Source organism: Chionomys nivalis, chromosome 12 (genome assembly GCF_950005125.1).
Source record: "Chionomys nivalis chromosome 12, mChiNiv1.1, whole genome shotgun sequence".
NCBI lineage: Eukaryota > Metazoa > Chordata > Mammalia > Rodentia > Cricetidae > Chionomys > Chionomys nivalis.
Genome location: NC_080097.1, coordinates 20,137,695 through 20,164,333, shown reverse-complemented (window position 1 = coordinate 20,164,333; position 26,639 = coordinate 20,137,695). Strand labels below are relative to the sequence as shown.

General features: G+C 44.3%; 1 protein-coding gene across 1 annotated transcript; it reads left to right on the top strand.

The window, feature by feature from the left end:
* The first annotated feature begins 1,892 nt into the window (after positions 1–1,892).
* Klf5 (KLF transcription factor 5) lies at positions 1,893–18,695 on the top strand. Its single transcript, XM_057786182.1, has 4 exons — positions 1,893–2,424; positions 4,594–5,470; positions 6,612–6,671; positions 16,895–18,695. The coding sequence occupies exons 1-4, from the start codon at positions 2,188–2,190 to the stop codon at positions 17,071–17,073; spliced, it is 1,353 nt and encodes a 450-aa protein (XP_057642165.1). The 5' UTR covers positions 1,893–2,187; the 3' UTR covers positions 17,074–18,695.
* Positions 18,696–26,639: the final 7,944 nt, after the last annotated feature.

Sequence of the window (26,639 nt, the reverse complement as noted above, 5' to 3'; positions counted from 1 at the left end):
AACACAAGTTCCAAGATGTATTGTCTTTAAATTGGATTAAACTTAAAGGGAAAGGGAGAAAAAACAATCTATTAAGTGTTATCAAAACCATACTTGGTGGTTTGATCATATTATGAACATTAAGTAACTAAAAGTCTTCCAAAAAAAAAAAAGTTAAATCCAACACCAATTCTCTGACCTGCCTCTGAGCTATTTGATCGCATGATTGGGTTTGATAAGAGAGAAAATGAGGCCGGATTTTTGAAGATGAAGGCTGACCACATGAGATCGGTCACTTAGAGACACTGGTGCAAAGACACTTATTAAAAAGCACTCTGGTGTCACGAAAGCAGACATCACCCGTCCTCTGAACGCGACAACCACAACTATAAAAATGAATCATTACTCACAGGAAGGAAAAGGGAGAAAAGAAATTGAGTTCACAGGATGATCTTATCTTTGCTGAAAAAAAGCAAGCGTGTGATACTTTCTGTGCATATTCACTCACCTGGATTTGGAAAGGGGACGCACACCCTGATACACTTTTGAGGTACATTTCTTCCCTAAGAGCCTTTTAAGCGGTGCTGCCCCGTGAAGAGGCCAGTGTGCTCTCCAAGGGTGTGCTGCTATAATATGCTGTCGATGTATGTACATATGTAGTCATATTACAGATTTTTGTCAAAGTTTATCGTTCCGGCTTCGTAATCAGTCACATAAAGTCATGTACAAGACCATTAAGGATTAAGGGAAGTAGTTTCCTTTGGTGATTGCTGGGAAAAATTAAAAAAATTAAAAAAATAAACACTTACCCTCCATTAAAAACAACCCAACCAGTGGGTAGTAATGTATTTAGCTGTTACGTTCCTACAAGTTTGGGTTTCCAGTTTTCCGAGCCCTTGACTATCTGTGAATGTATGTGGCTTCTTTGGTTCCCGTTTCGTAGGAAAAGGTGCCACTGTATTAGGTAGATGGGCTATACTTATCTGAAAATATTAAACTCCGCTTTCCCCCTCTGGAGACTACAGTGCTAGCAAAAATAAGCCAAAGATGTAATGTCTATTTAAATACCCAGTTGAGCTGGCTGTTAGTTCTCAAATTAGATTCCATGCTCCGGTTAGAATCAACATGGTTTAAATATTAAAAACTTCATAATTCATAAGGCCAACCCCACCTCTTCGGCACGTACGGTGACGGAAGGTAGAAAGGTCTGTGGAAACTTGTAACTGCTTAAATACCGTGGGGGGAAATACGACGAGGCTGGTATGCAAGGATTTGAGAAAATGCTTGACATTACAGCTTTTATTCAGGGCATAAGGGATCTGCTAAAGGATAGATAGACCCGCTGCTGAAAACACAGAAATGAGACCAGTTTTACATTTGTTACCATAGTGCCTCTTGTTTTCCTCTGAACTTCAGTTTGTATACTTAAAAAGACACATTCATCGGACTGGACTGGAAACCTCAGCTCCCCCACCTAACTGCCTTCGGTCTTCAGCTTTCGAGTTTCAGGTCCTTGCACAACACCTAAGACGTGCAATACTTTTTTTCGCCCTAATCCTGGCAGAGAACAGTTCGGAGAGATCTCCCTCCACGCCTCCACCCTGATTTCCCCTCTTTCTAGATTCCGCCCGCTCCTCTCCTCTTTCCCTCCGCCCTGTGCTCCGCCGGCCCAATCTGTCAGAGAAGTTGTGTACAAACTGCGCCGCAGCCCTGCGCGCGAAGCTCATGGCCCGCGAGGGGTGCGGTCGGCCCGTCGGAGGCGGGACCTCGTGGGACTTCGTTCCCATTGGCTATCTGCTGGCCCTGGGGCCTTACTATTGGCCACGGCGCTGCCAGTCGCGTGAGCTGGTCCTGCCTCCCCGGAGTTGGGTGAAATAGAGGCGGGCGTCAAGTGTCAGTAGTCGCGGGGCAGGTACGCGCGCTCGCAGCTTGCTGGTGGAGCTCGGAGGTGGCGGGAGCGGGTTCCGGCCGAGCGAGAGAGCTCTGGGGCGGGGCGGGAGAAAGTGGCGGCCGGAGGACCTCGGCGGTGACGCGTGGCCGAGCCCAGGAGTCCCGATCTACGTGCCCGCCTTCGTGAGCCGCTGGCCGCCGGCCCAAGGGTCCCCCCGCAGCGGCCCCCGCGCCGAGTCCGCCGTCCCGAGCCAGCCCGGGCGAGGTGGGAATCGCGATCGCCCCGTGCCCCGCGCCTGTAGCCCCCCCTGACCGCCCATGGCCACGCGGGTGCTGACCATGAGCGCCCGCCTGGGACCCGTGCCCCAGCCGCCGGCCACGCAGGACGAGCCGGTGTTCGCGCAGCTCAAGCCGGTGCTGGGCGCTGCGAACCCGGCCCGCGACGCGGCGCTCTTCCCCGGAGACGATCTGAAACACGCGCACCACCACCCGCCTGCGCAGCCCGCGCCGCCGCCAGCCGCCGGCCCACGGCTGCCCTCGGAGGAGCTGGTCCAGGTAAGCAGAGCGGCCGGCCTCCCTCCCCGGGCTCGGGCGTGTCCCGCCACTGCGAGGCGCGGGCGACAGGGGCCGCTCCAGGCTGGGACGCGCGGGAGCTGGTGCCCGGGTGGGCAGCCCCGCCCTGCGCTCCCAGACGGGGCGCCGCGGAGTGGATGGGGGAGCGGGGCGGGGGCCCACTCAATCGGCCCAGAGGTGCTCGCGCGCACCTTGTCTGTTTTTCTTGCGTGGAAATAGAAGCTTGTGTCCACACTCAATTTGGCTTGAATTGTTTCACCTTGACGCTCTCTCCCGATGGCCCTGGCCTAGGAAGTCCACCTGCCTACGTCCTCTGCGATGAAGTCGAAATGCAGATAGGAGTACTGGGGTTTCATACCCCCGTGGTTCACCTTAGAATGGATTGTAGGGCCCCGTTTGGGAAACTGGAGTCAGAGGATCTAAGGTTGTATTAGAACAGTGCTTTTTTTTTTTCTTAAAAAGAAACACGCGCCCCAAAAGGCCAGGGGTGTTGTTTTAGTGTGCGCGTAAATTTCCTCCCGGAGTCGCGTTGAAAGCTGGCAGTTGGCTTTTACACTTGCCCAGCAGCCGAATTAGAGCAAGCGCCTGTTTCTTTCGCCCACGCACGGGAGTCATATAGCCCAGAAAAAACTTCCCGGGACTTTCAGCTAGTCCCAAGGAAAAAAAAATTGGAAACAGACCCACATGCAAACAGCTGGAAGAGCTAAAATCAGAAACCACTAACCGCCGCGGGAGCGCAGTGCACGAAAGGGTTTTAGTTCGGTTTATTTCAAGACGCTTGGTTTAATAGCCTTTTGCTGTATTGTGTATTTGCACCCAGCGCCTATTTCGCGGGGTCTGCCAGTGTCGTCGTGCTTTGAGAGGACAGTGGCATTTGTCAGATGTGACTCACATGGCTTGAGCATGAATCTTTATTTTTAAGTCGTGCATATCCGGGAAATCCCGTCTGTCCTGGTCCACAACCAGATCCTAATAATCTGAGGTCTGAGATGAAATTCTTTTGGAATTTAGAAGCAGAAATGCCACTCTTGTTCGCCGATTGGGGTGCAGTGGTTTATTGTTCTGTTAACTATTTCATTTAGTTGGGCTTTGTTATTTTTTTTTTTCTAACTTGGTTTTCAATGTCAAGAGAAATTGGGAGAAATTAAGCTTTCGATCTGTTGGGAGGGAAGAAGGGAGCTGGGAAAAGACCAGGCAGTGGGTCTGAAGCATTCTTAAACAATCAGGGCCTGGGGGGATATTTGGCTCTTTCGCTCTGGCAGTTGTCTCTTAAGAGATAGCAAGAGGGTACGGGATGACTGCGCTTTTTACAGAAGAAGGGGGAATGTAGCATTGGCCCATGGAGAGGACATGATAAATGTTTTGCTGATGACTGTGTTGGCAATCCAGCAGCCTCCCCACCCACGGGCGTCTTAGCACCAGTCTACCAAGGGAGTGATTTTCTCCTTGATAATTAAAGATCTGTTTTAGATAGGGATATGAATAGGAACGTTTCATTATTACATTAACCAATTACCGAATCTGCTGGTTAGAACCAACATTTACATCCAGTGTTGAAGCTGTAATTGTTTGGTTTTAGTGCAGATGAGGGTTTGCTCCAAACGTTGACAATTTTATTTATCAGAAAAGGTACTGAAATGGCCAGAGAACATTTTATGTTAGACAGACGTGAGATACCTAACTCTGCCCACATAAAAGCCCTTTGAAATACTATTTTTAAGATTTGCAAAGGTTTTAGTTTTTAAATAAAGCATGTTAAATGTAACGGACATGAAGAGAATTGAGGCAGCTTGACAATACTCTGGTACTGAACTCTCACTGACTGCACATTTAGCCTTCTTGGGCTGGGGTGAGACTTGATTGCATCAGAAGGGAATACAGTTTGTCTTTGCCCTCCTCCCCCCCCCCGCCCCGCCTCTCTTTCACTTTGTCTGGGGATGATTTGGAGGAGTGATTTTACTAAAGACATATCATACAGACTTTTGGTTAACCAATAATTACACAATTGACAAAATAAACTCTTCTGTTTATAAGCAACTCTTAGGAATTGGCCCCCGTATTGGTGTTGGGAGTTTTTAGTAAGTGCTGTTTATTTGTGCTTCCTGAATGAATTGGTGGATTCACTGTGTACTTGTACCTCTTCTTTTGTAGACGAGATGTGAAATGGAGAAGTACCTGACACCTCAGCTCCCCCCAGTTCCAATAATCCCAGAGCATAAGAAGTACCGGCGGGACAGCGCTTCCGTGGTAGACCAGTTCTTCACTGACAGTGAAGGCTTACCTTACAGTATCAACATGAACGTCTTCCTCCCTGACATCACTCACCTGAGAACTGGCCTCTACAAATCCCAGAGACCATGTGTGACACAGATCAAGACCGAACCTGTTACCATTTTCAGCCACCAGAGCGAGACGACGGCCCCGCCTCCTCCAGCCCCGACCCAGGCCCTCCCTGAGTTCACCAGTATATTCAGTTCCCACCAAACCACAGCTCCAGAGGTGAACAATATCTTCATCAAACAAGAACTTTCTACCCCAGACCTTCATCTCTCTGTCCCTTCCCAGCAGGGCCACCTGTACCAACTATTGAATACACCGGATCTAGACATGCCCAGTTCTACAAACCAGACGGCAGTAATGGACACCCTGAATGTTTCTATGTCAGCCGCCATGGCAGGCCTCAACACACACACTTCTGCTGTCCCGCAGACTACAATGAAACAGTTCCAGGGCATGCCCCCTTGCACATACGCCATGCCAAGTCAGTTTCTTCCACAGCAGGCCACTTACTTTCCCCCGTCACCACCAAGCTCAGAGCCTGGGAGTCCCGATAGACAAGCCGAGATGCTCCAGAATTTAACTCCTCCTCCATCCTATGCTGCTACGATTGCTTCTAAACTGGCAATTCACAATCCGAATTTACCCGCCACTCTGCCAGTCAACTCACCGAGTATCCAACCCGTCAGATACAACAGGAGGAGTAACCCCGATCTGGAGAAAAGACGCATCCACTACTGTGATTACCCCGGTATGTGGTCTGTGTGCTTGCAGCATGGCCCGTGTTTTATGTTGGGTGTGCTCAAGTGCTTTCGCGAGCATGCACATATGTTTGCACCGTTTTGAACGTTAGGCATGAAAATATATAGCAACAGTGTGTTTGACCGTTAAAAATAAATCACCTAGTTTCTCTTAGTATTCTAGTCCTGCATTTTATGCTGGTGTGTACTTAGGTAATAAGTCTATTGCTTGTCTTACGTATTTATGTCTTATGTAGTCAGAGATGGCTCATGCCTTTAATCCCAGCAGTGAGGCTGAGGCAGGAAAATTACACATTCGGACTAGCCTGGGCTACATAGCAAGATCCTGGCTCTTAAATAACAATTTCCACAAAAAAAATTTTTTTAATCGTTAGAGCATTCTAGGAAATAAGTTAACTTGGATTTCTTTCTCTTTAGTAGTAAATAAAACTTGGGTTTCGTTTAGTCTAAGAAATTGTCATTCAATTCCAAAAAGTCTCCTGGAGATTGAGTAGGGTGAGAGGCATTAGCGTGGTAAGGAAGTTCAGGGTGTGGGTCCCTCTTAGCAAGTACAAGGCTGCTCGCAGGACAGATTGGAAGAGATGTTCCGTTAGTGTGTACACATTCTCGAATGAGATACGTGACCCAAAATATAATTTGACCGTAATAAATATCTCCCAAGTTGCTGGCGTAAGCGAGTTTATGATTAATATAGGACACAATTTACTGGCTATGGTGCGTGATGTGGCGTGACATGCTAAATGAACAAAAAAAAAAACAAAGTAGGAGTGTGGAAAGTTATAGTCATCTTGGGTAATGACTCACACGGTCAGCGCCGCATCCACTAAGTTAAAGATGTGTATACTGGGGCAACTCAAGTCACTGAAGCTTGTGTTAGAGTCAAAAAGCACACATTTTCCATTTGTTGCTTGGCTGGATTGCCCATGTTCAATGCTCCCAAAGTGGTACATAGTTCGGATCACCTCCCTCTACCTTCTAATAAGATCATGGGGGAGGGCGCCTTGAAATTGCTTAACGGAAGCTTCCCAATATTGTCTTTAAAGCCAGATTTAAACAGGGACTCATCAGATGTAAAGGTTTCACAAGGCCCTGGAATTGACAAGCTGCTCTTCCTCTGTTCCTTTATTTTAGGTTGCACTAAAGTGTATACGAAGTCGTCTCATTTGAAAGCTCACCTGAGGACTCACACGGGTAGGTGATTTTCCTGCTAATTCCGCGAGTTGTGTAAATAGCATGAGTGGCATTCACCCTTTTAAAAGCCTACACGTGCTTGATCTCTTCTTTCTGTCGACTTGTTTTTAATGGCCTACCTTTTCACCGAGGGCTTGGCTCAAAATTCAGTTCCCCAAGAAAGCCTGGTTCCCGGCAAGCTGAGGGTTCCCTCAGAGAGACCTTGCCCTGTCACCTCCCCGAGAATGAGCCCCCCCCCCCGAACGTAAACAACAGTGTTTACTAATGGATTTTAAAACTTTAATGGCAATGCTTGAAAGAAGGAAAAATTCTTGGTAAATCGTTTTGCTTTAATAAAGCCCTTTTAAGCTGAAAAACTTTTCCGCTTAGCATGTTAAGCGCTAGTGCTTAACACCGGTGGCTTCAAATATTTGTGTTTGGCGTATTTGCTGTGTCTGAAACACAGGCCTGAAATCTGCAGGGTATTAAAGTGGGGTGGTCAGAGTGAAGGGCGATAGTTTAGACATTACTCCACACCCAACCTCAGCCCTTGATGGGTTGAGAGTCCTCGTCTTGAGTCAGTCTTCCGTTTCATCTCAGATGAAGCATGCTTTTGAGTTCAGTCTCTAATTTTATAATGATTTGTTTTGTTAAATTTACAGCAGCCCTTTGTGGGAGCTATTAATTTTGAAACCTCATATCAAAAAACACGTTTAACATGAAATTTGGTAGCGTACTTTATTAAAGGGTTCCACATACCCATAATATTTTCAAGTGTCTGGATAATGTTACTATTGTAATTTTCTTTAAAAAAAAAAAAAAGCCCTAAAGGAAGAAAACAGATAAAAGTGACTGCAGTTTTCCCTCAAAGACAGCCTCCTTACCTGAAGTTCAAAGAATAAGTTTGCTAATAAAAGCAGTGACCTAGCAAAATGTATTATTCCATCATTGCTATGGAAACCAAAGTATTCAACAGTTCCTTTGAATGGGTTGTTGGATTAGTGTGAGGACTTGAATCTCCCTAGGCTAGATGTTACTATGGAAATTGAGTTTTGATAAATGAAGTAGTTATCTGTAACTGCTGCATTAAAAAGTAAAAGCCTTGAAACAAAGGTCAGTGCTGAACTGGAGCCCTGAGAGGGGGCGGTTGCAGGCGTTTGTGTGCTCGATATCTGAATGCTAAATACTTCTTGAAACCCAAATGGTACTGTCGACAATGTGCTAGATACCAGGCCTTTCCGAGAAAAGGTGGCTCCTGGCTTTATCTGTGATAGGAATGGATTGTTTTGGCCTGAGGTTATTTTGTTTGCAGGTAATCGCAAACAGAATAATCCAGCACATGATAAGAAAGTCTAATCTTAAATTTCCAAAATACAGTTGATACATGCCAGAAGATTCCATGTAGAAATAGAAAAAGAAAAGAAAGAAAGAAAAAAAAACACCAAAAAAGTAAAATATCTGGTTTCCAGACTGCTGTTGTATCAGGGAAACACTGAGCTTTTGGTCAAGGGGAAATAGAACTAGCTTAGAAACATTTGAGCTATTGTTCTCTTCTCTCTTTCTCTCCCTCCTTTCTCCTCTTGGTCCCTCATCAGAAGTCCTTGAAACGGGAGATAAGGAGGAGGGAATGTATTTTCGAGGTTAAAGTCCCATAATAAAAGTGTGCAATTGCACATAACGAAGTAATCAACTGCTTATTGGCGGGGTGTCGTCAGGCCATATCTGAATAGCCTTTCCACCCCTGTCGGGGTTTACTGCTCTGAATGCTTGTACCTGGTATCCTGGAACTTGACCTGCTGGCAAAGAAATTTAATAGTGGGTAGTCTGAACAATGCCTGTACTAATAAAAAAGCAAACTGAGACAGAGGATCTAGGCCTAGTTAGGGTCCCATGCGGGGGACTTTTTCACTTGATGATAAATATCGTGGCCTTAAACGTCTAATAAGTAAGACCATGTAATGTCGTTTAATAAAGTTTTGTTTGATAGTTTTTCAAATGCCTTGGGGAGGGTTTGTAACAGACTCGCTCATCTGGCTAAACCCGTTCTTAGGTAATCATAGAGCATTGAGGCTTTCTCCTCATTTCTAGTTTCTAGACAATGCCTCTTAAAATTACCTGTTTGCTAGCTGCTGTTGTCTCCTCCCTTCCTCTGCTCCTGCCCAGTGAGTGCACAGGCACTCAGCAGATAATGGTGTGCTGTTTTGTTCCTTTTCCTTCTAATGCTCAGGCGGAGGAAACAGTTTTTGCTTCTTTTTTTTTTTTCTGAATAGAATCTCTGATTTAGTGCTTTCTTTCTGTCCCATTTCCTCCCACTTGGAAAACTTGTTAGGGGACTTCAAAAACTACATGGCAGTGTTGCGTATTTGACAGAAGATGCTTCTCTAATGGTTGCTGGCAGAAGGAAGCACCCCGGCATTTCTGCGGAAAGTAATTGGAGTTGCTTTCAAATGTCAAGTTACCATATGTTTCAACCGATTTAAGTAATTAAACAACTTTCCCCAATGCTCTGTTTAATGGCTTATTTCCGGGGTTCCAGGTAGTGACTCTTTAATCTGGGTTACAGAGGGAATCTAACTAAATACCCTGACATGCAGCACGGCTATTCCTAAACCAGGACAACGGTAAAACGCCAGTCTCCGTTCGGAGTCCCAAGTATCATAGAAGTCAAGGTTTCTAAGTTCGAGGACTTGGATGTCTTTAGAGAGAAATTCACATACAAGAACTTAAAGCTCTACTGTGTATGGTCAGACAAGATCCGAGACGTAACTATCTGTGTTTATCTGTACGTAGGACAGCACGCTTGTGGACTCATAGGCATCCTTTATGTGGGTGAGTGGGTGCTTGTGAATGGCATCTGTGATACGTGTGCACACATTAATATGCTTCTGTTTAGAAATAGTTAGGGCTGCTTCTAGGCAACAGGGTTAGTAAGCGGTCTGTTCCCAAATCAAAATATTTGTATTTTGAATAGCATTTAAAAGAACATTTCATTGAAGTTCTTAGGCCTTGTGATGTTTACAAGGGAGAGACACAGTACCATCGTCTTCGCCTGACCCACCTTTCAAAGAACGCCTAGCCTAATTCTGTGCTCGTAAGCCACCAAGATAGAGAAACTGTCTTCTATAAACGGCTTATTGTTCCTGTGTTCATATGCTCGGTACTGGTTTTAAAAGACAACTTTCTGCGTTCTAGGCTGTCTTAGCAATGAGCTACACCCAGACTCTGTCACAGAATTCCATTAGGAAGACAGTAGAATTCCACTGTTCGGCCTTGGCCTTCTGCAGCAGGGCATATATAGAATTAGCAGTTGTATTAACCACCTGGCTGGCCAGGGGTTGGAAAAGAAAAGGGGCAATTAGAAATTCCCACAACCAGCGTGGCAACAAGAGGAAGAGCACAGGGGACTCTTGAGTACTGTATTCAAGATCTGATGAGAATGGACTGTAACCTGTCCCTCAGTGGCAGGGCAAGTCCCCACCTTGTCCCGTAACCTGCTGTGGAAATCAGAGTATCCAGTGACATTGATTTGTAAGATGTTTCCACGTGTCCGCCCCCCCCCCCCCCCACACACACAGAGGGTTTCTCTGTAGCTCCGGCTGTCCTGAAACTCACTCTGTAGACCAGGCTTCCACGTGTGCTTTTAAAAGTACACAATTTTGGCTTCTGCTTTAGTTTCTAAGTTTGACATGGGAACTGAGGGTCCCCCGTCTTTGCTGGGAACTTAATTTCCCCGGGTTCTATCAGACACAGTCTTGATACTGTTGGCATTCGAGATGTTTTAGTACAGGTATTTTTTTTTCCTCCACCGAAGAACTCTAGACTGCTCTGTGGAAAGGGGGGAAAGGCAGTAAATAAGAACCAGGAAGGATTCATTTCAGGCCATAGTGGATGCTGGAGGTCATGAAGAGATGGACATTAGTTGGATTCCTAACCTGTTGTGTCAGGATACATTTGCATGAGGGAAATATTTTGTACATATAGTATCTAGTGATTTTCATGTATTTAAAAACAGCACATTGGAAAGCTTCACAGTTTAGCATTTGGCGATAGGCGTTAGTATTTCAGTGTTTTGGTTGGTTCACTTCGAGCTTTGAAATTTATTTTTTACATTGACTTTACAGCCTTCTTTTTGAGTAGTGGCTTACAGGATTGTTGGTTTAGACCCCAGGAAAGGTACTTATGAGCATGAAAGCTTAGAAACAATTTCTTTTTAATGACTCACTGAGAAGACTAAACTTCCCTTCAGGGACGAGTTCTTTCATCTGAAAAACATTTACATAGGAAATTGATCAAACATTGTTTCAGGATGATAAAGCTTATCAAAGGTTAAGAAGTATAATTTAATTCAGCAGATATTTTTTCACTGGTTTTCCGAAGAATCCAAAGAATTAATCTCATCTTACCCTTTAGTTTTTAAACGAGTGGGAGGAGAGTTCCTACGTAGATGAAATACAGTTGTTGAAATTGAGAGAGAGGCAGTCAGCCGCGTGAGGGCTGGAGGAACGCAGAGAACAGTATTTAAAAATATATATTTTAATTACCCAGGAATTTTCCTTTGCCGAATATTTTTAGTTCTACCTGATGGCCCACATCTTTTCTGGTGAAAGATTAGAAACAAAAGTCACGTCCTACTTGAGGCCTGGGCGGTTCATATTCATGGATACCTAACTAGTCTGACTAAGGGCAAGGAACTGCTTTAGAAGCACAGAGTGGCTAGTTTTTTGTTTGTTTGTTTGTTTGTTTTGCCTAAAACATCTACGAAGAATGTAGCAGGTGGGCTACTGGGCAGGGGAGCCAGCTCAAGAGCTGGGTGCACGAAAGGACGACAACCTTTCACTGACATTTTAGGCGTTTTTGTTTGAAGTTAGTTTGGGACCTTAATAAAAAGAACCAATCCAGAGTGGCATCTTTTTGTCAGGAGCTTTGAGAACTGGTGCTTCATGTCAACTCTGAGCACTTGTTGAGGCTGAGAAATCGTCCAGTGTGGGATCCGCTCTGCCTGTCCCTCCGTCTCCACAGCAAGGTCACGTTCCATGCTTTGCTCCAGCACATGGATGCTCTCTGGTCCCCGAATAAGACCCCTTGGTGCTTGCGACCAGCGCTGAGGCCTTGCAGAACTACGGGGGCTGTTTCAGTTCTATAATCGGAAATTTGTTTACAGAGAATCTCTATCCTGCTGACCTACAGGATAAGGGATTCTCATCTTTTATCCCGAAGACACTTGAAAAAGAGTTGTCATCTGAATATATATAGTTGATGATCCCTGTGGTCCCGAACCTCACACCAGCCTTCTTACTGCCCTCATCTTCAGTATGAAATAACTGCTCAGACTTGGCTGAAACATTGTTTTCAGAGAGACAGTAGCGGAGGAGTGCAGAACAAAGGGGCAGCCAGGAACACAACATACAGCCCACCGCTAACACTCTCGCCTCCCTGCCCAGGGCCGCATTAAACAGTTCAAGTATATTCGATCCCAGGACTGAGCCCACCACCCTGTGCACAGTCTACTGCTGAGACGCATCTCTAGTCCCAGTTAAAGCCCGCTTATATGGTGAGGGCACCAAAATCTTTTCATGGAAAAGTACTGGCAGGGTTGTCTGTAGTAAATGAAAAAAAAAAAAAAGTCAATGAGCCCAAATCCCTATCACTTCTCTCAGATATGTAAATGCTATTTTCCATGATTCCTACAGTGGTTTCTGTTTTCCCCTTTTGATTATTAGAAGCAAATCTGGTCTTGAGTCTGTTTCAGAAGTGAATACCCGCAAGTCCGTGGTGGGGAGGGCAGTTATTGTTAGGGACCGAATTATCTATCATGCTAGGCAATAGTGCAGGTGGTGTCGTTCCAGTTCTGGTAGTTTGGGGCTTTTATCTTTATTATATTGATTAGACTGACTTTTCAACAGGGACAAGGAAACATAGATAAATTTACTGTAATAAACCTTAGAGCTACCTTATTTCCTTTGTCACAACAGTCTACGTAGAACTTTCTAGTAAAGGACCTTGGTATGCAACTATTGAATCTGTTCTGCAGAGCAGAGAAACCTCCCATTCTATTGTAGGTTCAGAAGTCTTTGGTTTCCCTAGTATTGGCTGTCCTGGAACTCTGCTTTGTAGACCAGGCTGGCCTTGAATCCCCGGAGATCTGCCTGCCTCGGGTGCTAGGATTAAAGGCGTGTACTAGCACTGCCTGGAGAGAGGTCATCTTTAAAATCTGTTCACCAGAGATTCTTAAGGAGGATGTTTTTGAAAAGTTGTCAGAGAAAAGTGTTCTTGAGCCCAGTGGAAGAAACCTTATTAAGGTTTCATTTGGAGATGGAACAGCCTTCAGAGTTTCCTAGATGAGGCTCTGTCTAGCTACAGAGTACCCTGCGCCTCAGACAGTCTAGGCTTTAAGGGCCTCTGAGTCCATTAGCTATCCCATTCTCATGAGAGACTGTAGAATCTGAGTAAATTTGAACACATGTGTATTCACTTCTTGAATCATTGAAAGGGTGTAGCAGTGTTTGCTAATGAAGACTTAAGTGGGACATTAAAGAAAGTGCAGGCCAGGGCTCTTCATGTGGAGCCCATTGCTCAGCTTCTAACTTCTGCAGTTGCTCTGAGAGTTGAAGGAGAGAATTACCTAGCTCAAGAGTAGACTTCTGGAGGCCCCATGAAGCCTTGTCTCTTCCGGGTAGGTGTTTTTGCTAAGGTTTAGACACTACGCTAGTAGCTTTATCAGTATGGGGCATGTGTGTGTTTAGCTTGGACATATTTTTCAGAGGTTAGGGATTCTTCAGCCGCCCCTTCTAGCTCTAAGGCAGGGAAGAAAGTGCACACTGGGAGATAAAGCAGAAGGGTTTCCACACCGCATAGCCTTACCACTGTTTTCTGCAAGTTTGACGCTAGCAGCCGAGGGCTTAAAAATACAGCGGATGCTGAAAGAGCTTAACTAAGTATTTCAAATTGGTGGTATTGGAAAGAGATTCTTTAGAAATCCAATTACTTTTGAAAGCTCTATCCTGTTGAAATATAACTTGGAGGAAGTCAGTTTGCTTTCCCAGAAGTACTGACCGTAGTGTTTCTGGCTGAGGAAAAAAGACTCAAGTCTGCTCCCAGGCCAGAAATGGGGTACCAGCTTCCTCTACGATGTTTTACTTGAACAGTGTTGACACTTGAACAAATCCCATAGAAACTGCCCCAAGTGGGGGGATAGTTGTCCTTGCTTTTATAGGAAGCCTTGGCCCTGGTAACTGCCCTTCCAGACACTGGTAGTATTCTTGGCTGAATAGGCTATAGATGCCCATAAATTGAGAGCAAAACCCCAAATGTTTTAGGAACTTTAATGGCTACTGTGTGTCAACCAATCAGTAAAGTCAACTTTACAAAATATTGGTGCAGTTTATTGCTTTGCAGCCAGTAAAAACAGTGAACAAAAAGAGTCCAGTGTCCCCTGCTTCTCAAGTAAACTCTGAAAACTTAGTTCTCTGTGTGTAATTATTAAATTCAAAAGGCTTCAATGATCCTTCTTAAACTGGGACTCCTGAGGAAGTTTTTTTTTTTTTGCCTTGATTTAAGCATCAGAATTAGATCTCTCCCCCACCGAATAACAGGAAAGTCATGCTTGTTACTCGAATTTATTTTCCCTCGACATTTCTGTGTGAAATTCTTTCTTCTGTTTGATTCACATCTCTGAGCCCGATAGTTACAGTTACGAGTGTTGAGTTCTGTGAATCCAGCATTGTGAGAGGGTAAAGGGAAGAGAAATGACTTTTCTGTTGCTTAAAAGCCTGGGTGTTATTGTAACTTTCTAGACTGAGTTTACTATGAGGGAGCAAAGTACAGTTTCAAATTCACCCATCCCAAAGATGCGTGTGTGTGTGTGTGTGTGTGTGTGTGTGTGTGTGTGTGTGTGCATACACCTGTGGGAGGAGAAATCTAGAATGGGGATGTGTGTTTGACTTGACAGTTTTCAAAGAGCATGTATGTAGTTTAGACTAGTTTCAAACTCGTAATCCCCCTGCCTCAGCCTCCCCAGTACTGGGGTTACAGGAATTTACCACCAGGCCTGGCTGAGATGGGCATTTTAAAAACCAGAATGGTGGGAACCGAAAAGAGTCAGTCGTAAGTGTGCCTTCCATCAGAGGCAGAAGATGGGGGAGCAGAGAGTAGGTTAAGGTGAATATCCTCTAAGTAAAGGTGAGATGCCTTCGGCCCAGTTTCATGTCATCCATTCTGGCCTTTGCTTCTTTGTCCCTCGAGACTTTAGGGTCAGAATAGCGATCGGGACAGTGAAGGGTACACTGGCCACATGCTGTGGAAGCTGCAGAGTGTTGGCATTAACATTCAACTGAGCAGTCGCAGCTTCTGGAAGATGATACCGCTAAGTTAGACAAGGGCTGTGGAGCTGCTGGCAGAGCTACTCGAAGTTTCTTCCCTTTCAGCCCAAGCTGGTCTTTATTAGCAGTCTTTCTGCCTCAGGTCTGCCAGATGAAAACCCTTTTAGAAGAAGTTGGGGGTAAATTATCCATGAAAATGCCGGCGAAACAAATAATAAATAAATGAAGTCAATCTTGACCAGGTTTATTGTTCAAAGGCTTGGAATTTGGGGGTTTGCATAGGAAGATACTTTATCTTAAGTGGGATCAATTCTGAAATAGCAAATTCAAATTGTATTATAAATATGAAGTAATTTTGGAAGTTAAGTGGCTGATAAATTTGGGGGAAACCTGAGGAATCATACAAGCTGTATGCAAAGGACTGGGAAAAAGAAAACTGAAATTGACAGGTTTTTAGGTGTCAACCAAACTCCCCAAGGCCTGGCCGTTTTGTCTTAATTGTTGTATTCAGCAAGTTTTTGTGGCCTGAACAATTGCCAAATTGTTCCTGGGCTAAATTATATATAGCCTGGGCTGTCCCAGAACTCACTATGTAGACTAGGCTGACCTGGAGTTTACCTGTCTCTGCCTCTTGAGTGCTGGGATTAAAGGTGTGTGCCACCTTGCAGAAAAAATTTTGATAACCTTAGTGGAACAACACCTAAGGCACAAGTTCAATAATCATGTCAGCAAATGCTAGGGTGTAGACAAGGGCTCAGTAGTGTGGCCCTTCCTTGCCTGCCATGCTGAAGGACACAGGTTCGAGTCTCAGCACTCAAAACAACAACAACAACAAACCTAAATGGTCTGACCCACCCGGTGATGGTGGTGCACCCCTTTAATCCCAGCACTAGGGAGGTAGAGGCAGGGAGATTTCTGAGTTTGAGGCCAGCTTGGTCTAAAGAGCAAGTTCCAGGACAGCCAGGGCTGCATAGAGAAACCACACACACACACACACACACAAAGAGAGAGAGAGAAGTTCTGACTACCAGTGCAAATTTATCAATACCAGATTCTGATTTGCTTAAAGAATTTATTAAATACCAAAAGCTTTTCTGGCTTGTTTTGCTTCAGCCTGCACAAAGCATATGCCAAGGTATGTGCTCGTGTGGACATGAAGACAGCATACTGAGGAGATCAGTGTGTTAGCACACTCCTGTAGTCCAAGCACTTGGGAGGTAGAGGCGGAAGCTTCAGGAGCTCCAGGTTATCCCCACCTAAGTAATTGGAAACCTATGAGATACTTCTAAAAAAGACACAGCCTGTGGGTCCCGGGCTCTACACTGAGAACCCAGGAGCAGGGGTAGGCTAAACGGTGGCACATGAGCTTCGTGGTGAAGGCGTGATCTGAGCAGCTGGCGCCCTCACTGGCATACGCCATTATTTTTGTTTGATCACAGAGAACCTTTATTTGTAAGATGACATCATCCAAAGGCACACACTCACTTTAAAAATGCATTGGTTAGCTACAGAGAAACCCTGTCTCGAAAAACTGAAGGAAAAAAAAAGTGTATTGGTTTAGGGGGGTACCCCAAATAGAGACACTGATTTATTTTGCCTTTGCCTAAAATTTCCATTTTTCAGCCTCCCTCCTCTTCACCTCCATCTCAGTAATGTATTGCTAGATTGCTTCCCACCTACTATGTAGACCAGGCTGGCACTGAGAGCTGCAAAAGGCAAGGTGGCCCACGCCCAGCTGATTCTCCAGCTTTTGAAAGACAGAGATTGTCCTTTTCTTGAGGGTTACAGGTGGCATCCTCCATGGAAGGACTTGAGGATACTCTGAGGGGCAGCACCCTTCAGTTCTCAGGGGCGTTCAGAGCGCGGGCTTTGCACTTGGTCTTATGGCAGACCCAGACCCTCACCTTGCCTTTCTCTTCCTTGCAGGTGAGAAGCCCTACAAGTGCACCTGGGAGGGCTGCGACTGGAGGTTTGCGCGGTCGGACGAGCTGACCCGCCACTACAGGAAGCACACGGGTGCCAAGCCGTTCCAGTGCGGGGTGTGCAACCGCAGCTTTTCCCGCTCTGACCACCTGGCGCTGCACATGAAGCGACATCAGAACTGAGCGCTGCGCCGACCGCCCGACGCCTCGCAGTCCGCTCTGCCACCCTTTAAACCGCAGACCTAACTTCATATATAAAAAGAGGAAAAGAAAAGAAAAAAAAACCAAAAGAACTGGAAATGTATATTTTGTATATTTGAGGCCACAGGGAATACATTGTATTCATACCAAAGTGTTTGGTTATTTTGAGAACCTGGAAGCTTGCTGTCATGCTCACTGCTGGCTTTAGTCCAGCAAACTTCATCTCCGGACAGGCAGCCACATCTCAGCATGGGGAACTGGTGGGGACGCACGGGGTGCGTATGCTGTTTCTCTGCAGATTGCACACGCTATCATTGGTGACATTGTTTAGTATAAACAAACCAGTTGACAGGCATCCGGACAGATTGTCAAGATTTTACTTGACATGGACTTGTTTTTTTTTTTTTTCTTTGAGATTAGATTATTTTCATAGGGGAGGTACGCAGTGTACCTGGCAATTCACAGATAGCCATTGAACAAATGTGTTTTGTTTTTGTTTTGTTTTTTTTTTATATGAGTTGCCTATATTTGCTATTCAAAATTTTGTAAATACACAAATCAGCTTTATAGGTTTATTACAAGTTTTTAAGGATTGTTTGGGGGGGGATATCACACTTCTTTTGAAAATAACTATGAATACATGTAAAGGTAGAATTTGTGGTTAAGATACCTCTCAAAAAAGTTACCAAATCCATTGCTTTGGGGAGGGAATAATCATTCGAATGAGTAAAATGCAAATTTCGCTCTCTGATTGAAATAAGATTGTTTATTTTAAATATGAAAGATTTTTTTATATGAATTTAAACTGAAGAGCTTAAAGATAGTTAGAATACACAGACATTAAAGGTCTTACCATAATTTAAACAGTATCATTGGAGTAGGTGAGGACTGGTGTGGCTGTCACACCTTGTTGACCTTCGGGCTCTGTTTGCACTTGGGAAAGCGTTGAATCTCTGGTGCAGTTCATGTTGACTGAGATGTTTGCTTCCTGCAGAACTGTTGGTTAAATGACAATTTATGTGGATTTTTGCATGTAATATCCAGTGAGACACAGTAATTTTTATTGAAATTACAGTGCTGTGTAGTTAATCTGTTAATACTGACTCGGTGTCTGCCTTTAATATCAGTGATATGTTGAAAGCTTAACAATATGCAATCTCATAGGAATGTGACGTTGATGCTGTTAACCAAAGGGCAGAAATCATAAGCAAAATGCCAAAAGCAGTCTTAATTGAAATTTTAATTCTTGTTTTTAAAATATTGTTTATCATTATTTATTTTGTGGTAATATAGTAAGTTTTTTTAGAAAACAATTTTCATAACTTGATAAATTATAGTTTTGTTTGTTAGAAAAGTTGCTTCACTGTGTAAATAGGTGACAAACGGTGTAAATAGTTTTGTAAGAGGCTTCGAGATGTTTATACGTGGACACACCTACATCAAAAGCGTAAATCGGCTGCTGTTTTGCTTCTTTGTCCCTTATTTTTGTATTGTGGTCATTTCCTATGCAAATATCGGAGCAAACAGCTGTATAGTTGTAGAATTTTTTGAGAGAATGAGATGTTTATATATTAACGACAATTTTTTTTTTTTGAAAATAAAAAGTGCCTAAAAGATTTCTGTGGTGCCTTCTTTACTTTCCATAGCAGAGAATGAGCATCCTAATCCTGGAAAGACGTAGAGGAAGCCCCCCGAGACCTGTTTGCAGGCCTGTAATCCCAGTCCCTCCAGGCTGAGTCAAGGACATAGTGAGGTGTCTGCAAAGGAAAAACCCTTTGAATCACGCCTCCTTAAAGACGTAGCAGCAGTTACTTAGGAATTGAAGTTTAGACTGGGTGTGTATCTTGGTTGATAGAGTGGATTGCCTAGCAAATGTGCCCAAAGCTTCAGGTTCCAGCCACAGCCCTGGGTTCCAGCCATAGCCCTGCGTCAGCCAGGCAATGAAGGTGCACACTCATGCAACTCTGGAGACAGGAGGATCTGAAGTTCAAAGTTAGCCTTTGCCACAAAATTCACAGCTGTCCTGAGCTACATGAGGTCCTGTATGAAAGCAAACAAAACCATACAAGGTGAACTCATTCATTTCTGAGCACCTCCCACACACTGAACCCTCAGCCTTGCCAGTTGGAGATGCTGCTTAAGCTCTTGCTACTTTGAGGGATTAAAGGTGTGCGCCACCACACCCAACGAGGAATTTTTTTTTTTTTTTTGGTTTTTCGAGACAGGGTTTCTCTGTGGTTTTGGAGCCTGTCCTGGAACTAGCTCTTGTAGACCAGGCTGGTCTCGAACTCACAGAGATCCGCCTGCCTCTGCCTCCCAAGTGCTGGGATTAAAGGCGTGCGCCACCACCGCCCGGCCCAACGAGGAATTTTTAACTTTTTTTTTCTACAGTGCTAGGGCTCCAACCTATAGCGTGATGCATACAGGTGTTGATAGTTGGGTGACAGTCATTGCTCTAACAGACTTATCCAGCAGCAGCAGTGAAGTGTTGATGCCTAATGTGAGCACTTGGGACTTCTTAGAGAAATGATAAACTCTAGGCCTGCCACAGAAAATAGCCAGCTGGGTCTATAGAGTTCCATAACGCAGGGTCTCGATGGAAGAAAACCCTCCATTGCAGGGCTGTGTCAGAGTAGCAACCTGGCTGTGCAATTCGGTTGTAACCCCAAGAGTAAAGCTCCCCATGTCCAGGCCTAGACCTAGTAGACAAAAGAATATGCAGAATAATTCATCGCGTAGTTACTCCATCTTTAAGAAGGGAACCCAGTGTACTCAAATGTAGTTTGCAAGACTGGCTTCCTTCTGTGAGGAAAGAAGGGCAGGGGATGTCTACAAGTGGAGAAATCTGTTGACACTACCTGGGCCAGGGGACCAAGTTCTACACCAGCAGTGATAAGTGATCGTGACCTGATAAAAATAAAACTTGCCCATGTTGTCTTAGGACATATATTTCCTATGTTATGAGAGGCAACAGGCAGCACCTATAAAATACTATTGAGGCCGGGTAACTCTGAGGCTATTGGTAAGGCCTGATATCCCAAATCAATGATGGAGTAAAGACTGAGGGAACTGGGCATGGTGGCCAGGTACCAGACTCAAAAATGAGGTAGAGGAAGGAAAGACCAAGGAAACCCACAAAATCTTCAGTGTGCCAGTGTTAGTTCATCCACTGATAATTGTATCAATTAATGTATACTTTTTATTGTTTCTTTTGTGTTCCTAATGTATACTTTTAATAATAAGGCAAAATGGGGGTAGGATTGTAAGAATTTTATTATCATTGTTAAAAATGTTTTGTCTTGAGACAAGGTCACTGTGTAGTTCTTGGTTGTCCTGGGACTGACTTTGTTGGCCTCAAACTCACAGAGATCTGCCTGCCTCTGCCTCCCAATGCTGGAATTAAAGGCCTGTGACACTATGCTTGAACACTATGCTTGAAGTATAAGGTGCTGGATCAAACCCAGCCTTGGACTTCAAGGGAAGCAATGGAGCAGCTATGATACTTTCCCCAGCCCTGGCCACTGGCTTCTGGGAACAAGGACGTGGGTAGTTAGTTGTAATTTATAATTGTATGAAGTAGCCCCCACCTTACACCTATGAACCTCGTTCTTGATTTGGTTCCCAGAACTCACTGGTATTGAAGTTCCTAGCATTGTAATACAACTTGTCCCTAAATGACAAAACAAGCCATTTCTGCTTCTTCCTGTCACTTACCTGTTCCTCTCTCCTCTTCATAGGCTGCTCTTAAGCGGGTCCTGATCCACACTGACTGACTCTTTCCCTTGTGCTAGCTACATGCTTGAATTCTTGTCCACCATTCTTGGCCACAATCCTGTTGTATTTAGAGACATACAACACTTTAGTATTTGAGTCATTGTTCCAACTTTGATTGGTAGTCTTTCCTGTATGTTTTCACCTTCAGATTTTCAATTTTTAAGATAACGTATTTATTCTTAGTGCGTTGGAGGGTATGTATGTCAGCTTGAGAATGTCAGGTCTTAGAACTACAGACAGTTGCGAGCTGCTGTGTTGGTACTGGGAATCAGACTTGGATCCTCTAGGAGAACATCCAGCTCTCTTAACTGCTGAGCCATCTCAACAGAACCCCCAGATTTTTAAATTTTTTGTTAGACCATTTCCACTTCATTGGAAGAATTTACCCATTCTTGTATTACTGCTCTTAATTAATAAAAAGCATTTAAAAAGATAATTACATCTCAGTGCTGTGTGAATTGGCTTAAATCAGTGCAGCAACTGAATAAGTCTACTGCTGGTCAGCTTTTTGTTTTGGGCTGTGTTATTGATATAGCCTTTGGTGTTGGATTTTTGATAAGGTGATAATGTGAAACTAGGGTTATAATGCAAGCAACACGTAATAGCCTGCTGATATTTAAGCTTTATTAGTCTTTAAGGGAAATATAATTTGCAACAGAAGTTCACTCAGTGAGTTTTCAAAGCTACAAGGAATTTAATTGCTGGTCACTGTTGGGTCCACTAAATGATTGTCTGGGCTCCAACATGTCCCAAGTGTTTCTTCTTAAACAAAGCACGGTCGTTTGATACACTTGTAACAGCACACCAGGTTCCAGTTGGCCAGGTGTGGCTATATGACTTGATTTCCAATGCATCAACCTCTGAGTTTTAACTGTCCGCTGCTCATTCTCCCTCCCTTGATGCCGAGTTGGGTCCTGTCATCTCCATTGGTTGTCGCCTTCTTCCCTTGTGTCTTGTAAGAAGGGTACCACTTCCTGGCCCCCATCATGGACTTCTTAAACGAGCAGTCCCTAGCTGCCCGTACAGAAACAGTTTATGCCAGCGAGACCATGTTTCCTCTCTCTAAGCCTGCTAGGTCTTTTGGATTCCTCGGGAGCCGTACCTCCATGAGATGAGGACTTTTTTTTTTTTTAAACCGTTATTTAGTCTGTTCTCTAGTTTGAAGGAAACTGGACTCCATCTTTGGTGAGGGGCAGTGCTCTAGTGTAATCTAATCAGTGGGAGACATGTTTTCTCCTTCCTTTCAGTTCCTCGGAGCTATGGGTGACAAAACATGGAACTTACTTCATGAACACGTTCACAGTGAGTACTAAGAAAAGCAACTGTGTACATGTTGGTGCGTGCCTGTGATCCCCACACATAGGAAGCAGAGACAGGAAGGTTATCAGGGTGTAGATGTTTTAGTCATTCGTTCAGTCATTCGTTTGTTTGTGGGTATCGGTTGGGGAGATATGGGTCATGGGGAGGTCAGGGGAAATCTTGCTGGAGTTGGTTTTCTCCACTAAAGGTGGATTCCAGGCATCCACGTCCACTCTCTCCTTTCACAATGACTTCCGGAGCTTGAACTCACGTCACAGGTGTAGCACGAATTCTAATTGGTCTCAATAAATAAAAATTCAGAGTCAGATGTTAGGGGGTGAAAGCTGAAAGATCAGAGAAGCAGTATAGCCAGTCACTAAAGAGACATTTCATTTCTACCAAATCCACGAATTGAAGGGATGCTCCTGTCTCTACCAATTCTCAGACTGCCCTGAGCTCCTAATTCCTCCCTCTTTATATTCCTCTCTCCGCCTAGCCATATTCCTTTCTGTCTCCACCTTCCTAGTGCTGGGGTTAAAAGCATGGGACTCTTAAGTACTGGGACTAAAGGTGTGAGCCTCCACCGCTTGGCCTCTGATGACTTAGCTCTGCACTTGGATCTTCAGGCAGGCTTTATTTGTTAAAACACAAATGAACTATCGCTACAATCAGGCTTGGCACCGAGCACATTCACCCGCTTAGTCGCGCCATTGGTTCCTATTCCTGCATATTTGAGGTCAGGCTACTTATTTAGTGATGGGCGCACTAGTGAAATCCTAGGGAAATTTTAAAAAAAATGGGAGGGGCTATAGAGAAAAAGAAGAGAAGGAAAGAAGGTCAGTCAGCAGGCTTAGCTGGTAAAAATCACGAGCTGTATGAATCTGACCACGGGAGGTTGAGCAGAAGGAAGGAACAGATCCTGGAGGTTCTCCTCTGCCTACACAAACACACACACACACACACACACACTATAATATGTGTAAAATAATTTTTAAAAGCATTACTAATGCCTTCAGATATTATAAAGCTATAACTGTGAAGCAATCAGAATACATGAAAGACAAAAGATTGTCATAGACACTATAAGGGCCGAAGGAAAAGAACATAAAGTCACAAATTTGCGAAGCCTCCGGAGAGGACAGTAATCGCAAGACTGAAAAACTTTCCAGATGTCCTTCACAAGCTGGTGTAGGATAGGCGTGTATCAGTGCGGGATTTTCTACTAATCCTGGGCCCAAGATGCTTTTACCCTTGCCAGAAAGCGAGGAAAAGTTCCCTGCGGAAGCAGCTCCTCTACTTCACACTTCTCATTCGAGATGGATGCTAGAATTGAGCGGACTGCAGAAATACTATCATTATTCTGAAGGCAAATGGTTAAAACTGCCTGAGCCGCCTTCCCAGCCTTACACACAGATCTTTAACTGAATCTCAACCCATTGTCAAAATCAGAGGTCACTTGAAGAATTAATAAAAATGTTCTATACATACATATGTACAGAGGTCAGCAAACTTTGTATGGGAGACAAATTGTAAATATACTGTGCCTTGTGAGCCACACAGAATTCCAATATACACATAAGTATTCATAAGTCAATGCAATTTTTAAGAATGGTGGGTGACGTCTGAAGGAACCCAAGGTTGACTGTCCTCTACACATGTCTACCTACACGTATGTGTGAACCTGTACGTGAATATTGCACACATACACAACAAAAGCCAAGCCATGGTGGAGCGCTTTTTCAGTCCTACCACTGGGGAGGCAGAGAGGCAGGTGGAGCCCTGAGTTCGAGGCCATCCTGGTCTACAGAGTGAGCTCTAGGACAACCAGGGCTATACAAAGAAACCCTGTCTCAAAAAAATAAAACAAAGCAACAGCAACAACAAAAAGCAAACAAGAAAAGAAAACCAATGAAAAGAGCCTTCTGCCTTCCCCTCCCAGGTGCAGGATCGCAGGTGTGTGCCGGCTCCCTGGGCTGGATCCCAGGAGCAGATGCATGCTGGGTAAGCGTCCTAACAGAGCCATGCGTATAACTACTATACACTCATGCGTCTCCAATTCTCTTTTGGTTGTTGTAAAAATCTCCTCCAAGTGAATTTTTCATAAAATTGAAAGAGCCAATGGAGCACTGAAGACGATCTTCTGATCAGCATTCCAATTATTTCTCTGTTGAAGAGGCTAAGTCTTCTGCCCGATAGTGGGGAGGCTTTGAAACTACTGGCAAAGTGAATAATGTTTTGACCAAGAATGAAATGAATGTTTTTTTTCCCCCAAGTTTCTTTTTTAAAAACCACTTATGATCCCAGTATGGCATCAGATCAGTTGGGTCTAAAGGAGTAAACATTACCAATAATACAAGTTAATCCAGCTCTTTGTGGATAAGAAGGATCAGTACTATGAGGTGCTAGCTGCCAATGGTCAGGCCTTTTCTGCACTTTATGAAGAATGTTTTCCTCAGAGAAATGATATTTTAGCAATGGTAGCTTTTTCTATTAGCTTAGAATTTCTTGGTGTCTAAAGGAAAAAAATGACCACATCATCTGTAGGGTCTCTATGCACAACAGTAAACAAGGGGATGGTGGCTGTGGCTGCAGGTGTTCTGCGATTTACAAGAAGCAGAAGGAATAGTATGGACATGGTTCAAACGTGACGTCACAAATCACGTTAAAGTGTTTCTCCAGTGAGATACCAAAGGGCTGTGCAGCCTCTGAGAGGTGTGGCCTATCGGGCAGTGGTTGGCCGCTGGAAGCAAGGCCTAAGACGTGACTGGTGTAGGTTTCTTAGTCAGCTTAAGAACGTCTAAACTAGTTTGTCCCCAGTCTGTGGCTTCCTCTGCTATTGTAATGCCTTCAGTCGTGAGCCCCACAGGAGCCGAACAGAAGCTGTCTCTTGAACTTCCAGAGCTGTGAACTAAACGGACATATATGGCACCTCATGTAACCCAGGCTAGCCTTGTTCTTACTATGAGGTGAAGGATAACTTTGAGCTTTTGATCCTCCTCCTAGATGTACACCATTATGCCCCCTGCTATATGGGGCTGGGAATAGACCCTAAGGCTTTGTGTGTGGTAAGCAAGAAGTTCACATGAACTTCTTTACAAAGTACCCAGTCTGAAACATTTTATTACAGCAACCGAAAATGAACAAATACTGCAAAAGAAACATTACTATAGTAAACACCGAATTCCATTTGTAGCCCCAGAACAACGCAAAACAAAGCCCAACAACCCAAAATAGACAAACACAGCTGAAGACCAAGAGACAATTTTAATGTTTTTATCCTTTATTATAATATTATCATTACTACTATTATTTTAGACAAGATCTCTGTATGTAACCGTGGTTGTCCTGGCCCTCACTATCTAGACGAGACTGACTTCAAACTCAGAGATCTGGCTACCTCTTTCTCCCGAGTTTAAGATTGAAGGCATGTGTCATCACATCCAGCTTCAACAAACATATTTAAATAGAATTCTGAAGAGGAAAGAAAATTCAAAGACCGTAAAAGAAGTCAGAGGAATGGGAACAAAAAACAAACAGTAAAACGAGTATCCTAAGTCTTCCCAAAGCAATATTATATTAAGCGGTAATGAAGAGACAAACAAGTTACAAGAAGGCTTTTTTTCGAGACAGGGTTTCCCTTTGTAACAGTTCTAGCTGTCCTGGAACTAGCTCTTGTAGACCAGGCTGGACTCGAACTCACAGGAATTTACCTGCCTCTGCCTCCCAAGTGCTGGGCTTAAAGGTGTGCACCACCACTGCCTGGTTCAAGTAGGCTTTTTAATGGTAAGTATTTAAGGTTTATTTTTATTCTTATTTGTGTGTGTGTGTGTGTGTGTGTGTGCATTCACGCCATTGAATAGAGGTTCGGAGTATGACTTAGATTCCTACAACCGTGTGTTGTTCCTCTCTTCCCATGGTGTGAGTCAGATTTGACAGTAAGCTTCTTCACCTGCTTAGTCTTTTTGCTGGCCCTAGTTTATTGTGTATTCTTTAACACCATCCCCCCCAAGTACCCATTAATTGCCATAGTTCCCTGGTAACAGAGAGGACCTCTTCCTCCCGTGAGCTCTTCCCCCATACAGGATGTAGTGGTGATAGGCCAGGTCTTGTACAGTCTTGTGAGGGTAACCATGACTGACGTGAGTTCCTGAATGTAATGGCTATGTCATGTCCACAGGACACGATTTTGCTGCACACCTCCCCAACTCCTGTTTCCTGCTCTTTCTGTGATGCTCACTGAGCCTTGGAGGGGATGATGCAGATGTCTTACTTAGGGCCACACCTACTGTCTCTACATTGACCCTTTGTGAATCTGTCTTAGCTGCCTCCAGCTTGAGAAGGAAGCTTCTCTGATGAAGGCTGAGAGCATCACTAATCTAGGAATATAAACATAAAGTCAGCTCAGCTTTTGAGTGCTTCCCTGCTTTTGTAGGGAGAACCTCCTCTGGAGAGCCCAGTTAATTACATGGATAATA